The sequence below is a fragment of the Hippoglossus hippoglossus genome, chromosome 3 (assembly GCF_009819705.1).
Source record: "Hippoglossus hippoglossus isolate fHipHip1 chromosome 3, fHipHip1.pri, whole genome shotgun sequence".
Lineage (NCBI taxonomy): Eukaryota > Metazoa > Chordata > Actinopteri > Pleuronectiformes > Pleuronectidae > Hippoglossus > Hippoglossus hippoglossus.
The window spans coordinates 27,974,128-27,989,450 of record NC_047153.1 but is presented as its reverse complement, the minus strand read 5'-3'; the positions used below and the strand labels follow the sequence as shown (position 1 = coordinate 27,989,450).

The 15,323-nt window shown below is 41.8% G+C and overlaps 1 protein-coding gene across 2 annotated transcripts; it reads left to right on the top strand.

Annotated features, from left to right (window-relative positions):
- Positions 1 to 575: 575 nt before the first annotated feature.
- Positions 576 to 15,000, top strand: znf507 (zinc finger protein 507). 2 transcript variants are annotated; one of them, XM_034579614.1, is made up of 7 exons: positions 576 to 757; positions 2,489 to 4,810; positions 7,275 to 7,392; positions 7,545 to 7,653; positions 9,914 to 10,018; positions 12,617 to 12,751; positions 12,977 to 15,000. In XM_034579614.1, exons 2-7 carry the CDS (start codon positions 2,492 to 2,494, stop codon positions 13,407 to 13,409), a joined length of 3,219 nt encoding a protein of 1,072 aa, XP_034435505.1. In that variant the 5' UTR covers positions 576 to 757; positions 2,489 to 2,491; the 3' UTR covers positions 13,410 to 15,000. The 2 variants fall into 2 exon arrangements, with proteins under 2 accessions (XP_034435505.1, XP_034435497.1); XM_034579606.1 differs by having other exon boundaries at positions 577 to 761.
- Positions 15,001 to 15,323: the final 323 nt, after the last annotated feature.

The following is a 15,323-nucleotide window of genomic DNA, read 5'->3' as shown; positions in this document are numbered from 1 at the left end:
ACAAGAAAACAGCCCATTCCACACAGGCAGGTTCAGAGAGGGCACTGTACCAGTAATACAAAATCTAAAATCAAGGACTACTAATTAAACATTACAACAACATATAAAATGGACGGAAACAGATAAAAAGAAACATAATAACAGTAAAAAACAATCAAGTAAAAGCCGTTCGGTTAGTAAATAGGTTTTGAGAGATGATCGAAAAGCAGTGAAGTGAAGTTTCAAGTTTGAGTTGCTCAGGTAAACTTTTCCATTCAATAACAGAACATCAAATAATAACACACACACAATAATGACACCGAGGAGGTGAACATATGGAGCAAACAAAAACATTGAGTTTGATACAGTGCAAACCAACACTGATGAAACAATGATTTCAACAACACATGCTTATTGTTCACCAGTGAAAGTGAAGTGATGGCGCCCCACCCACGTTTGAACGCAGGCGCGCTCCCGTGAATTACAGTCACAGTCTCCGTCGGGGATAACCAACCTTGGCACGACACCGGCGAGTGGATGAAGCGGCGTTTTTACGAGCAGCACCTGAAGGCAGCAGAAGTCAACGTGGTGAAACCCTGACACCCAATAGGTTAAACCGGGCTGGTCACCTGACCCACACTCGGAGTCACGTGACCCATATTCCATCCACGCCATTTTGCAATGTGGGGCAGAGGGAGGCCACTTTTTTTTTATTGCTAACGAATAAAATGTGAAGTAGTTTTATGCGCTGAGGACAAAGAGCGTCGCGTGTTTCTGTGGCAGTGAGTATACCTTCATGAAAAGACGAGCACGCGCTCCTCCGTCACTCAGTAACATTATCCAATTGTCCTTGTACAGTGAGGGGACTGACTGCTGCCACTGTGGGACACTCGTGTGTTGGAGCTAGCTGCTAAGCTAACAGGGCTGTCCCCATGCCTCCTAAGTTTGGGTTAGTTTGAGTCTCCACATTAAAGTGTCCACCGTGACTTCCGGGCAGCTCCAGTATGCTAGCTAGCATTAGCCTGGTGGTCCCCGGCTGTGCGAGGAGCTCACAGCTGAGCCTCACTTCTCACTGGGGCTGGAATATTTTTAGACCCTGACATAACAGGTGCTCATCTGAGGCTGGTCAGGGCACACGATGGCCGAGAATGACCAGACTCCCCGGGCAGCCTGATCAATAATCTGTCAGCTGTTCCATACAAGCTTTTTCAATGGCATTCCACCATGCACTGTTTATCTGGCTCATTTACATTGTTAGCTGAAACATTTCTGAAAGAAGAAGCCTGTGGTTTGTTATTAGAATCGGTTTATCTTGCATCAGGGATAATACGATTGGGTCTGTTTTATATTAGCCAGTGATTCATGCATGTGTGTCCCGCTCTTTGTGATCTGGTCCCACACAAGCAGAAGTAGGAGAAAGAGGAAGGTGAACTGTGGTCAGAAAGTGACAAAGAGGAAAGTGGGGGATCTGCGGTCAGACCAGTTCCCTGAAGCTGCGTTTGTAAACAGATGCACATGGTGCACGTGTGTTCAAGGCAGCAGTGAGAGGGCTTATCAGCATGGAGTTAAGATGTCACACTTATCATGGTCATACTTCACTTTTCCTTTTAACAGCCAATCCCCCCACTACACTAAACACTGTGCTGTGGTCCCATAACACGCTTATTTACTGGTGGAACGACACTGTGTTTAGATCAACACTTGTTGCTGATTCACATCATAGTTTGACAATAACTTTATTGTCAATTTACACAAATGGTTCATTGGTGAACACACACACTTAGTGTGTGATGATTTGTTGTTCAGGGTTTTGCGGTTGGGAGCTGAAAACTGAGCCAAAGCAATGACTTAATTTTATGCAAATCCTTTAACCACAATTCTGATTCTCATCATGATATCTAATATTGTTTGTTTTGAATTTATTATTCGAGTAGACATGGAAATTAATTATATATATTTTGTATTAATAGTAAATAGCAGGTAATAATTGAATTGGATAATCATAAATGTATATTTTTATCCAGCTGAACATCAATTAATTTAAGCATCTTAAATGCCAAAATTGGCTGCATATGTCTATTTTGGAATGAATGTAAATTGCAAATCCTTGATTTTCATATATGTAACAAAATGCAAGTACTTTTGACACTTTTTACTCTTCCAGAATTTAAAAGAACCAATGCAGTGTCTGTTCTAAAAATGCCTGTTTGGAATGGGCTGTTTGCTTGGCCTATAATAATGCTGGTTGGAGCTCCTCACCTGTTTATTCAAGGTTAATTAATATTTAACATCTGGGGCTGAGCGATATGACTTAAAATCAATATTTGACATATTTAATAATCAAATCAATTATTTTATACCCCCCTACCGTTACATCATTATCTGTGTGAAGAACTTCTCTGTCTGCAGGAGTGTGTGTGTCTTCTCGTCTCTGCTGCACTTCACACAAAGTGACGATCACATTATTTAGTTATTAATCGATGGTGTTTCCTCCTCTACTCTCTGACAGGTCATGGAGGAGATCAGCAGTGTAGCTGTACTCAACACGCACTCCTCCACTTCTTCCTCTTCCTCCTCTGATCCGTCAGCGCTGGAATCCCCTGCTCAAAGCCAAACCCGGCAGGCCGTCAAGGAAGACACCCCTCAGATTTTTCAACACAAGCAAGCCCCCAATTCTCTGATCCGAGTCATTGAGAAGCTCAGCAAAATAGTGGAGAAGCGTCCCCAGCGTAGCTGCATCTCGGCGGCACAGAAAAGAGCGTTTCAACAGGCCTCTTCTGCACGAGGAGGAGGAGGTGATGACGGGGCGAAGGGGAGCAGAGGAAGCTCTCCCATTAAGAAAATAAAGAGGAACGTCAAGGTGGTGAGATTAGATGGCAGCACAGCTGACCGGGCTCTTTCTCCACCTGTGTCAGGCGACAGTAACAATAACAACGTCACCTCCACTGTAACAGAGATATGTGACAACCCCAACAGCAGCAACCAAAAGTGGACAGTAACATGCTATCAGTGCAGCCTGTGTCCATTTCTCTCCCAAACACTGCCCCTGCTCAAAGAGCACCTGAAGCAGCACAATGAGCAGAACAGTGATGTCATCCTCATGTGCTCCGAGTGTCGCTTTACCTCCAGAGACCAGGGGCAGCTTGAGGCACATGTCAGGCTGCACTTCGACAATGGAGGAAACCTGAAGAGGGATTACCCTCCATCGGATACCTATAGCGATGGAAAGGAAGATGTTTTAAGAAAGCAGGATGGGGACTGGACTGGGAGCAGTGGCAGTACGGGAACCGAGGTCATCAAAAGTTCAGCGGACAGTTCCAAGGAGCTGCCACAGAAGAAGAAATGGTACAGCTATGAGGAGTATGGATTGTACCGCTGCCTAATCTGCAGCTACGTCTGCAGCCAGCAGCGAATGCTAAAGACCCATGCCTGGAAGCATGCTGGTCTGGTCGACTGCTCTTACCCTATCTTCGAGGATGACGACGGGGCTCCTGCAATAAGAGAGTTCAAGGCTGCAGCTAACCCTGCCACGACCAGAGAGGAAATGGTAGTTTTTTCCCCAGCCCTTCAAGATAAAGGCCTGCAAAAGCTCCCCACTGGCTTCAAGCTCCAGCTCTGTGTGCCACTGGGTGTCGACAGTAAACAGGATCTGTTAAATCAACCTGTTTCTGATGTTGATGAAAGTCCAGACACGGCAGGGGAAGAGGAGGAACGTGTGTACCCTATCAAAGACCTGACCTCCGAGGAGCCCCTGGTGGAAGTGCAGGTGATGACGGTGGCGGAGACTGAGGTTGAGATAGATGGTCACCATGATAGTGGCTCTATCACAGACAGCTTACTGTCATCAGCCCAGAAGATTATCAACAGCAGTCCCAACAGTGCCGGCCGGATCAACGTGATTGTAGAACGTCTTCCCTCGGCTGAGGATTCAGTCATGGCAACTAACCCACTTCTTCTTAGCCCAGACGTGGACAGGGACAAGAGCTTACAGGATGTGGAGGAGCAAGAGCGTGACCACATTGGAGCTGTGAAGGAGGAGGAGGTCCTTGGCTGCAGTGCAGACGCTACTGACAGCCCGGCATTAAGTGCTGATATTAAATCATCCGTTACCATAAGTAGCAACTCACCACGGGATGAAAACGTTCCCCCAGCTAGTCGCAAGAGGACACATTCTGAGTCCCTCCGCCTGCACTCCCTGGCTGCTGAGGCCCTGGTAGCGATGCCTATGAGGACCCCTGAGCTCTCCACCTCCAGCCTCAAAGCACCAGACGTGGGAACGACGGCAGCTCTATTGGACTTGGACCTTCATAGGGAGGACAGTGAGGAAGAAGAGTTGGGGCCCCTGGGACTCAGGGAGGGAGACGAGGAGGAGCCTACAACTAAAGCTGGCATTAGCCTTTCACTGCTCACGGTCATTGAAAGACTCAGAGAGCGCTCGGACCAGAATGCCTCTGATGAAGATATCTTAAAAGAGCTTCAGGACAACGCACAGTTCCAAAACGGGGCTGTGGCTGGTGTGGTCACAGGCAGCGGAGCTGGGAGTTACATGTGTGCCATTCCACGAATGGATGGGGCTTCTCCTGATGGTGGTCTGGTGGACTACATCCCCGGCAGTGAAAGGCCATACAGATGCCGCCTGTGTCGCTACAGTAGCAGCAACAAGGGCTACATCAAACACCACCTGCGGGTTCACAGGCAGAGGCAGCCGTATCAGTGTCCCATCTGTGATCACATCGCCTCAGACAGCATGGACCTGGAGAGCCATATGATCCACCACTGCAAGACCAGGATGTACCGGTGCAAGCAGTGCCCAGATGCCTTCCACTATAAGGTGAGGAGATGTCAGCTTCCACATGCAGCATTTAAATCCTGTTATATGTGATCTAGCAATTAGTAACAAACTTTATTATTATGAGTTTGGAAATCTGTTGAAGTTGCTGGTGTTAAAGTCTGAACCAGCCTCACAGGTTTTCTTCATGGCAGAATGGTCCAGGTTAAAGTGCAGGTCACACAGAGCTACAGACTGTATACACCATCTATATGTATTTCCTAGTTAATATAACACTGACCGTTCACCTCTGTTTCACCTGTGCCACATGTGTAACAGTCACCTCCTCACCAACAATTTTTTCCTTATCCCTAATGCAACTAAAACCTTATTCAAAGAAGTTGAAATGTTCCCATGAAGAGTAAAGATTTATGTAGTAAAATTAGGAAATATAGTGATATACACAGTGCAGTACACAGCACTATGACTATAAACATCTGAACTGTTGAATACTGTGGTTTCAGTGTTTCTCTGTTTATATTTGTAGTTGTATTGAAATTATTGTGAGACAATGGGCAGGATTGTTTTAATGGAAGTAATAGATTTTCCTCAGTGTAATTAAGCGACTTGATTTAGATATTTAAAGGACCAATGTCAAAGAAATTGAAATTAATCTATTTATAATGATGTTTTCATTAATATATAATCACCTTAAACCAATAATGAGCTTGGAATGAGCCCTTCGTAGCCACATAGGGAGTGAGTCCTCTTCCAAAGTAAACAGTGGCTCAAAGACATCAGCAGACACTAATGTGATTCTCTCCCAGAGCTTCACTGCAGCCACCCCCAGTTCTCTGAAAATCTGGTCTTCACCAAGTTGAACGCTGCTCAGTCAGACTGAGATCAGATGAGTGACTTGACCAGTTGATGATTTGCATGGTACCTGAAAGCTCTTTGGTTGTCTTTTTCATATGTTGAGGATCATTTTCCTGCTGAATGATGAAATGTTGTTTAATGAGTTGTATGCGTTTTACAGAATGCTCCTGTGTATTTCTGCTTCTATCAGCCGTAAAACCATCAATACATGCCACTGGTTGGGTTCCATTGGCAGTTTATACATTCCCAAGCCATAACAGAACCAGCACCATGTTGACTGATGAGGTTGTTGGCTCTGGGTCATGAGCCATTCTTTTCTCCTCTTTCCATAGTTTGGATAGAGTTGATTATTGTTATGTAGGTCCACAGAACTTTGTTCCACAGGTCTACCTTTGTAAACTGCAGCCTGTTCTTTCCATTTCTGAGGTTTATCAAGTGTTTGCATCTAGTGGTGAATCTTCTGCGATTGTAGTCATGATGTTGACAAGGAAACATGCAGGTTGTATTTACTATGCAGATCATTTTCTGCTCATCCACAAGACTTGTTTTCCTTGGTCTACCAGGTTATTTTCCATTTTCTGTGTTTTTTGTACACAACTTTTTGTTTTGAGTGAACACAAGTTTAGATTTTGCAAACACAACTGAGTATTTTGGAAAAAAATCTACCTTTTTCTTTTTGGTCATTTACTTACTCGTTTTGACTGACAACTTCAACTCATATCTGAGTTTGGACTCATTTATGAGCTCTCTTGTGTATAAACTTAAATTTAAACAGCATCTGCCCAAAACACTTTCAGTATCTCAGATTGAAATACAGGGGCTAGTTTTCTTTATAGAGCACAGTCAGAGTCTGAGGAACAAAAATATGTAACTCTCAAATCACCTGTTTTAGAGCTGTAAAAATGTTTAATTGTTTTTTAATGTGCTGTCAAATGAGAGCATAATCAGGTCAAGAAATACAAATAATATATTATAAAATAATAAGAGTCACAGTTTTTGATTGGGGGAGGAAAGAGATCACAGTGTGGTCTATGGAATATTTTGAAGACAATATTTTCTCTCCCTCAATCAAAAAATATTTTTGTAGAATAGATGTATACACAGTCTTTGATTTATACAGTCTTTGTATTTGTGATTGTGGTAAGATTGTAATATGCAGACATTGGCTTGTACAGAGACACAGAAATCCAGATGCCCAATCCCGTCAGTAGTTTCTCAGCAAATACAAACATTAAAGAGGAGGAGTCGAGGCCCATAGAGGCCTTTCATTAGCTGTATGAAGTACCTGTGTGAAGAGAGGTTCTCTGTCGTTAAAAGTTGGAGCCTAGTGCCGCTCGGCATGAAAGTTTGTCTTAGTTTGATGATGCGACCGAGGAGAAAATCATTGATTCCACTGTTGTCATGGGAGTCGAGTAACGATCGGCTGCAGAGGTTATTAAATTCAACATATCATTCAGCAGATTTGGGAGTTAAGCTGAAAGAGTTTCTAATTGTGGAGGGTGGAAGCTGGCCCACTGCTATATTCACTCCACAGGTGGCATTAGTGAGTTAGACGGCCTCTTAAACCTGCATGCTGCTGCTTTAAATGTCAACTGCATATATTATCCCTCCTTTGTGTAGAAACTTTACTCTTTGTGTTTTCTTTCCTCAGAGTCAGTTAAGAAACCATGAAAGAGAGCACCACAGCTTCAGCAGCGACATGGCAGCCTTCACAGCTGTCACTGAAGCTGCAGCCGCAGTGGAGGAAGCTGAGCAAGAAACAGACCACGGTAAGACTGTTACAGGATATTTAAATGAACGACTGACGCTCTCCATTTTCAGTGTCAATTCTTCTTCTGTTGTTGTGTGATTTTTTTAAAAAAAAAAATTTTGTCAGTGTTTCAGAAAGTTGTTGAACTGTTTCCTGTTTCCTGTATAATAGATTGTGCAAAGCAGAAGATGTACAAATGTGATGTGTGCGACTACACCAGCTCCACATATGTCGGTGTGAGAAACCACAGACGGATTCATAACTCTGACAAGCCTTATCGGTGAGTTGTTAAGAAAACTTGCAGACATGAACCACTATAACCTAAATGCAAGTTCTCATACCAGTCACTGCCGAATCCAGACTGACTTTGTGTCCATAGGTCTGGAGTAAAGTAAAGGCCTCAAAAGAATTACTTGCACTAACTAGTAGCTATGAGTTACTGGTGTATGCTTTTCTTTTAATAGCATTTTGAATAACCCATATCTGAATGATGTTGCTCAAAACCTCAAATAAACATTAATTTTTCTTGCAAAGGTACAGATGCTAGTACAGCATGAGTGTTTGAAAACATTTTGCCAGCCAGATGAGTCCTTGAATGTTTTGTGTTTTGCCAAATCCCACCTGACATTGGTCGTCTAAAATATGTGGTAAAATGGTTGTTGGTACCACCTAGATGCGATATTTTTAAGAGAACAATACCATTCCTGTGTTTTTGTTGTATCCTGTGTAGTAGTCGGTGGTCAGTGAATAGGACATGTTTAGGTTTCACTTCCTTTCTCAGGCAGTGAGGGCAGACCAAATACCACAATTTCCAGACAATGAGTCTTGCTATTTGTTTTTGTTCTAGTTCCCCATCCAGCCCTCTCTAAGTAATGATGTTGCAGCAGAAAGATCCATTAGATGGCAGTACATGCCCAGTAATGCTTAGAGCAGCACTGTGATGTCACTGTGTAGGCACAGTCTCACACTGAGTGCTCGCTGTGTCTGACTTCCACGCTCTGTATTAGCACTTGGCCTTTGTGTTAACAAGTAGCTGCTGTGAGGTGAGAACACATATGGCTGTTTACGACAGCTTCCTTAACTGTTTGCTGGTCAAATGTCAAAACAAACACGCACGCACACACACACACACACACAGACATTCTGTTCTGTAGGTGTTGAGAACAAGACTTTGAGGTCAAAGGGCTGCTGCTGTCTGCTTCAAGTGCTATTCAGAGGGATAGTGACAGGGTTGCACTTCTATGCTCAATCAGAAGTGTCCATCATGAGAATGTTGCGGGGGCTGAATGTCGGTGTGCAATTTTAAAGCAGTAGTTTAACGTTTGCTAAGTGATGCAAAGATCGATCACAATGTCTGATAAATATGAAGCTCCAGCCAGTTAGCTCAGCTTACCTTACCGTAAAGACTTGAACCTAACGAACTGCCTAAAAGCACCTCAAAATCTCACTGATTTAACATGTTGCACCTTGTTTGTTTCATTCATATAAAAACATGTACAGTCGACAGTTTGCTGTTTTTACAGGGGATTGTTCTCTGGACTGTTTGTTGGTTGGGAGATGGAACTTCTTGTTGTTTCCGTGCGTGACTTCAGAGACAAAAATAAACTAAATACTCACAGACAGTTGTTTTTTGACTCCTGTACTGTATGAGTATATTTACATTGTTCAAATTGTTATCCATAATGCAGCCTTAACATTTCCATGTCATGCTATTTGGCATCTCCCATTTTGAAAAATGTAAATGTCTTGAAGGTTTGTTATAAATTAGTGTCCTTCAGCCAAGGACTGTTTATTTTTAAGCCACCACAGACGACGGCATTGTTATAAACAGTCACAGCTTTTCTCTCCTTCTTTTCCAAATTGTCCACAGGTTTGGACTTAAATCAGTCCACTTATTTCTGAGTTGTATAGCAAGATGCAACAAACTGTTCAGTGAAAGTGGACTGACCATACATTAAAATCGAACTATATAAGGTTAACAATGCTAAAAGATAGCATAATTCATGTTTTATATTTGCTAAATAAATCTGTGATCAGTAGTTATTTGAAATTGAATGAATGTAAACAATTACTCTTTTGAAACTATGGTGGAAGTGTTTTTCTTTTTGTTTTTTCATAAAGTTTTCTTGTCCTCGGTTGATCAGATCTGTGTTTTTAATATTCCAGCCCCGCTGAACCTCAGTTTATAAAGTTCAGTTTTTTGTTTTGTGTTATTTTTTATTTTTTATTTTGATGCCGTGCAAATGTCTCTGAGTTGACTGCAGCCTTTGTTTGCAGACCTTGTATTTGCCTCTAAGCAACTAAAAAGCCAGTTTCATCTTCCAACCATAACATCCGAAGTTCAGCAAAGAAGAAAACGTTATGATTTATCTTTTTTTAAAGTAGCAATTTCCTCCCTGTTTTGTTGTAAATCCCTTATCTCCCGCCAGGCTACAAGTGTAAAGAAGCAACACGATGACCCCAGAAGGCAGCTTGTTAAAGTAGCTGCTCTGTCTCGATGTTCTCTCATCTCTCGATTCTCCCTTTCTTCCATCTGCTAGGTGCTGTAGCTGTGACTTTGCCACCACCAACATGAACAGTTTAAAGAGCCACATGAGGAGGCACCCTCAGGAGCACCAAGCTGTGCAGCTTCTGGAGCAGTACAGGTGAGGAACACGGAGCATGCATTCAATTTAGAGAGGGAGAGAGAGAGAGACAATTTACACCTGGCATTAATATGTTTTTAGAGGTCAGATTGAAATCAGATTTCACCGCATGAAAGTAAATACACCCAAGACAGTTTGTAATTCAAAAGATCACCAGCGGAGGTCAGTAACACATTGTGTTATCCTTTTTGAGGTACAGAATCTGCGTATAAAGATTATAGGTGGATGTAACATGAGCTGGACAGATCGAGCAGATCTCAGTATGAACACTGGAAACATGTAATAATGCCAGTTGTAAATTTAGTCAGGTAATAAAAAAAAACTCAGCTGGATTTTAGACTCATTTTAATGTTTGGTGTAAATGGAGTCAGACAGATGATAATAATTATAAGAATGAGCACAGACAGGACCTGCGAAGTTAGAATAAAAAGCTTGTGTGTGTGTGTGCGTGTGCGCGTGTGTGTGTGTGTGCGTGCGCGTGAGACCAAACTTGTGGGCTCTCATGGTGCCAACGCACGGGAGACTTGACAAATGGGCTTCTGATTACAAGGTTAGTGGTTGGTGGGAGTTTATATTCAGTCCCTCTTTAAATATTTTATATCCTCCAGTCTGTGCAAGGCACTGATTGCTGATTTCCACTTGACTGAATACTTGTGCTGCGTTATACAGTCATCAGGAACTGTAGTGCTGGACTGTACATGTCCATACAGTACAAATGACACACAATTACATTCTTTGTCCATTAAAGGGGCACTTAAATTATTTTGTAATGTACTTTTATGAAATCAGAGGACAAATGGCTCGCTCTTTATTTAACCATGTGCTGGAAGTTATTCCTAACAGCAGCAGAGACGTGTAAAATAGAAAAGAAATACAAGAAATGTACATAAAAATATTGAAACCTACATATACAATTTGCAAAATATGTGTGTGCATGATATTAAATGGAAAAAAACAGTGCAAATATCCAAAAGAAAAGTGGAGTAAACGAGGAGGATATATCCTGACTTCTAGGTGACTTTCACTCCTGTAGTACAGTTGATTTGGTCCAGACCAAGAGAAAAAGTGTTTCTCAATGTTTGTTCAGGTCTGTGGACGTGCAGAGAATCATATTGTGGTGACTGACACTAAGTCAGGCTGCACTTTACTCGCACTAATGTTTTTATTCATCTTGTGTGGTGTCCCAGAGAAAGAACTAATGAGCATCATTAGCCCACACTGCAGTTGGCCTCATATGTCATGAACAATGCTGACGAGGTAGAAGCTGCATGAAGAAGAGGTGTTTTGTGGCGTGATATTAAGGGATGGGGAAATAACTGCTGTGTGGAGGCCATGTTTCACTCACTTTTAAATACTTAAGTACCCAGAATATTAGGTAAGCTTATCATTCTTCAGTTGTAATGCCTTTGTCACGCACCAGGGAAAATGCCTGCAGTCACATGCATTACTATGCTGACAAATGATCATGTTAAATATAAATGCTGTGTACAGATTGTGTCAATGAGAGTTCATGATCAGCACATGGATTTAGGGTCAAATCTCTATACTGAACCTGAAAAAGTCAAATCCGGACCCGCCTGGACCTGTTAACAAATGATCCTCCACCCGACCCTGCACCCATGAATAACACACATGCCTACATACACAGTCACTCACATACAATGGGTAAAGTCCCCCTTGTTCTCCCGGTAGTTGAGATGTGTTCTTGGAAAAGTATCAGTGAATTGTTGCAGCACCTGTTCTCCTGCGGCTGTGTGGTTAATCAGTTACGTGTCCGGCCACTGAGAACATACACACCACTGGCTATTTCTGTCTTTATGTCAACCATTCTGATCTTCTAGCTAGTTTACTGTCAGTACATTTATTTGAGCGGAAGTGGATGGGTCAAAGGTGATGTCACAGACTTTCACAATAAAACAAATCCTTGGCTTCATATAATTTGATTTAGATGTTAAACATACTTAACAATCATTATAAATTTCAGATTTGTCCAGAGAAACAGTATTTGAGTTCTCATCCACTGCCCGCATTTATTTGTGTCCATACCCTTGAATTAATATACATATATGCATTTTTACACAAAATGTAAACACAGTTGCAGTTACCTAACGTGTAACCCAAAAACAAGTTGTTTTGAATTTGTAGGCGTTCACTGGTGCTGCTGTGAGTCACATCATATCAAAACAAAGCTACATAATGGACATAGCAAAAACCCTATATCAACACCGGATGAATGAGGACTTGCATTTCATTTCATGTTATCTTTTCATGTAAACTTATTTATTTTTATTATTTGTTACTTCAAGCATGCGGATAGTTGATTAATGATGAATGCAGAAATGGCTTATAATTGTTTTAATTTTGACACGTGACTTCCCCAGTGGGTTGTAAATCCTATTTCTGTCCACCACACTTAATCTCTCAAGATGAATGTCCCCTGTGGAGTTTTGTGTCAGAATTGTTCCTCTTGATGGAAAGTAGGAGAAGGATTAGCAGAACCTCAGGACGCAAATTAAATCAACTTGGACTTGATCCTCTCTCACTTCGTTGCTCATCGTCCCTCGTTTTTATTCCTTATTTATTTTCTCCCTCTTCCAGGTGCTCTCTGTGTGGCTATGTGTGCAGTCACCCTCCATCACTTAAGTCGCACATGTGGAAGCACGCCGGAGACCAGAACTACAACTACGAGCAGGTTAACCAAGCCATTAATGAGGCCATCTCCCAGAGCAGCCGGTAAACACATGGACTCTTATTCAGTTGTACAGTTACTTTGAGTTTCTTTCAAGTTTTCTCTTCTGTATTCGCACATGTCGCACTAAATCTAGGTCCTGGAAAACAAAAAACCTCCTCACTTCAAGCTGTGATGTTTATAAAGAGTAAAAGAGCTGCAACTCAGTCATGTTATCTTGCTGCCTCTCTTGTCTTCCTCTTGATGATACCTTCCTTCATTTCCCTCAGAACTCCTCAGAAGTTGTCTGCAGTTCCGGAGTCAGTGGCGGACCACCCTGCGGTGGCCCATCCCTCAAAGGACAAAGTTAAGGCCCCCGTGGAACAGATAACACCCACACTGACATCAGCAGCAGTTGATCCAGCCACAAACAGCTCGACTGGCCTCCACACACCCACCACAGACCCCTCACAGTGGTCAGGTGAATCCCAAAGTCCCCCGGATAGTGACCCTGTAGGCCAGACCCACGTCCCAGGTCCCAGCATGGAGTACTGTGTGCTCTTGTTCTGTTGCTGCATCTGTGGCTATGAGTCCACCAGTAAAGAGCGGCTGATGGAGCACATGAAGGAGCACGAGGGAGACATCATCAGCATCATCCTCAACAAGGAGCAGCAGCAGCAGCAGCAAGCTGAAGTACAACCAAGCCTCCAGACAGCAGAGTGAGACCTGTCCTTCTCTACTTTTCTCTATATCAACACTGACCCTGCGCACACAGAACATTTTCATTATATTTCTTTAACTCAAGGTGGTTGTGAGTTGTAGGTTTAACCATTTTATGTCTACCACACCCTCATAGTTTACTGCCATTTCTCAGCATGTAAGTTGGTGACAAAGGCTACATCCATGTTACTACATTTTCATTATACAACTGGTGTCCACACTACTCCAGAGTTTCAGAGCAGCTACAACAGGGATGTTTGGAGAAGTGTTTTAGTCTGGACAGGCAGTAACATAGATGTTTGGAAACATGTAGAAAACAATATGGAAACTTATTTCAGTTTTTTTTTTTTTTTTTTTTTTTTTAACTAAAACGTAGTAGTATGGATGTAGCCAATCGGCTGAAGTAACTTGAGTCCAATACACACACCTTGAACAGGTGTGGAGAAATATAATGAAAAGGTTTTCTGTGTGGCATATCCTTTAAAAGGAATGTTAAATAAAACATAGAACAACGCTTATAAGCCGTTAATATTTGTATCAAATAATTTGACATGAGAGACACAAAATGTGTCTTTAGGGAAGCAACGTTGATTTCAAGGGACAAACCCGAGCTTTAGCCCAAGTTTTTTTCACTATACAGGGACAAGTTCATACCTCACAAAACCACACAATCCCTCAGCAGGAATGGAGAAAAGAAAAGATGACATATTTTCCAGTCTAATTCATATATTGACTACAAGGCAGCTCTTTTATTGCTACTGTAATATTTAATGTATTTAATTTGACTCAGCCGTGGCTCTAGCCTTTTTATAGGAGGTACATGTGCAAACTCACCAATGCCTAAAGGCACACATCACAGCTTGAATATGATATAATATCAGGTTTTTATGCACGTTAGTTTCCGTTCTGCCCATTTCAAGAGGCAAATGTTTCTTATTTGTTATTTGCATTATACATATTTTTGTATGAGTGACTGTAATTTTACTGTGGGATTGTTTGTAAATTAGCGTCTTTAGAGGAGAATGTAATTGCTCTCAGTGGTGATGTCGAGGATGATCTAGTGCAAAGTAGAAACAGGTGGAGGATGAGCAAAGTCTTCTGGCCGCAGATGTTTGGTTTTGATTAAAAGGAATGATTTAAAAGGGAAGTTAGCACAGGTGGGTGCTTGGTGCCTAGATATTTGAGAGCAGGAATATGTGGTACTGAATCAGACCCACCTGTTTTCACTTACGATTGCAGTGCTATGCACACTATAACGTTGAGTCAAGGTTTTTTTCATAGCCCATGAAATTTATGGTGTATATAACATTTGTATTATAATTTTTTTGTCAGTGTTTTTAAAATATAAACTTTTTAGTGTCAAATGCAACTTTAAATATCTGCTGTCCTGGCCAAAGTACACAAGAATACGTGGATGTGAAAATCTCATGCGACTGATCACATTATCTGTGATATAACGACTCTCAGCACAGTGTCATGATGATAAAACCTCGACCAATGTAGGCTTCATGTTTTCTATGATGATCTGAATGTCTTCCATACAGAAACAAGGCAACAAATGGCTTCTCTATGAAAGGATACAAATTGAACTGATCACCCAGAAGCATATGACAAAATATTATTCTGATGTTATGAAAATTATGTCTTAATTTGATCAGAAAAAGGTCATAATGTTATGATAAAAATAAAAAATTTGGAAATAAGCAGCAAAAAAACAAAAACAACCCTAGCTTACCAGAGCTCCACTTCCTCTGGGTCCAAAATCTTGAACAAATCTCATTGTTTGTTGAGAAACTATGAAATCCTTTTGAGTGTCACACACATAACTTTAACTACAGCCTCAGTCGACCATTTCTAAACATTTCCTCCTCCACAAAAATGGCATTTTCCTCCAAGTCTGTAGTTCTGTCCTCAGAA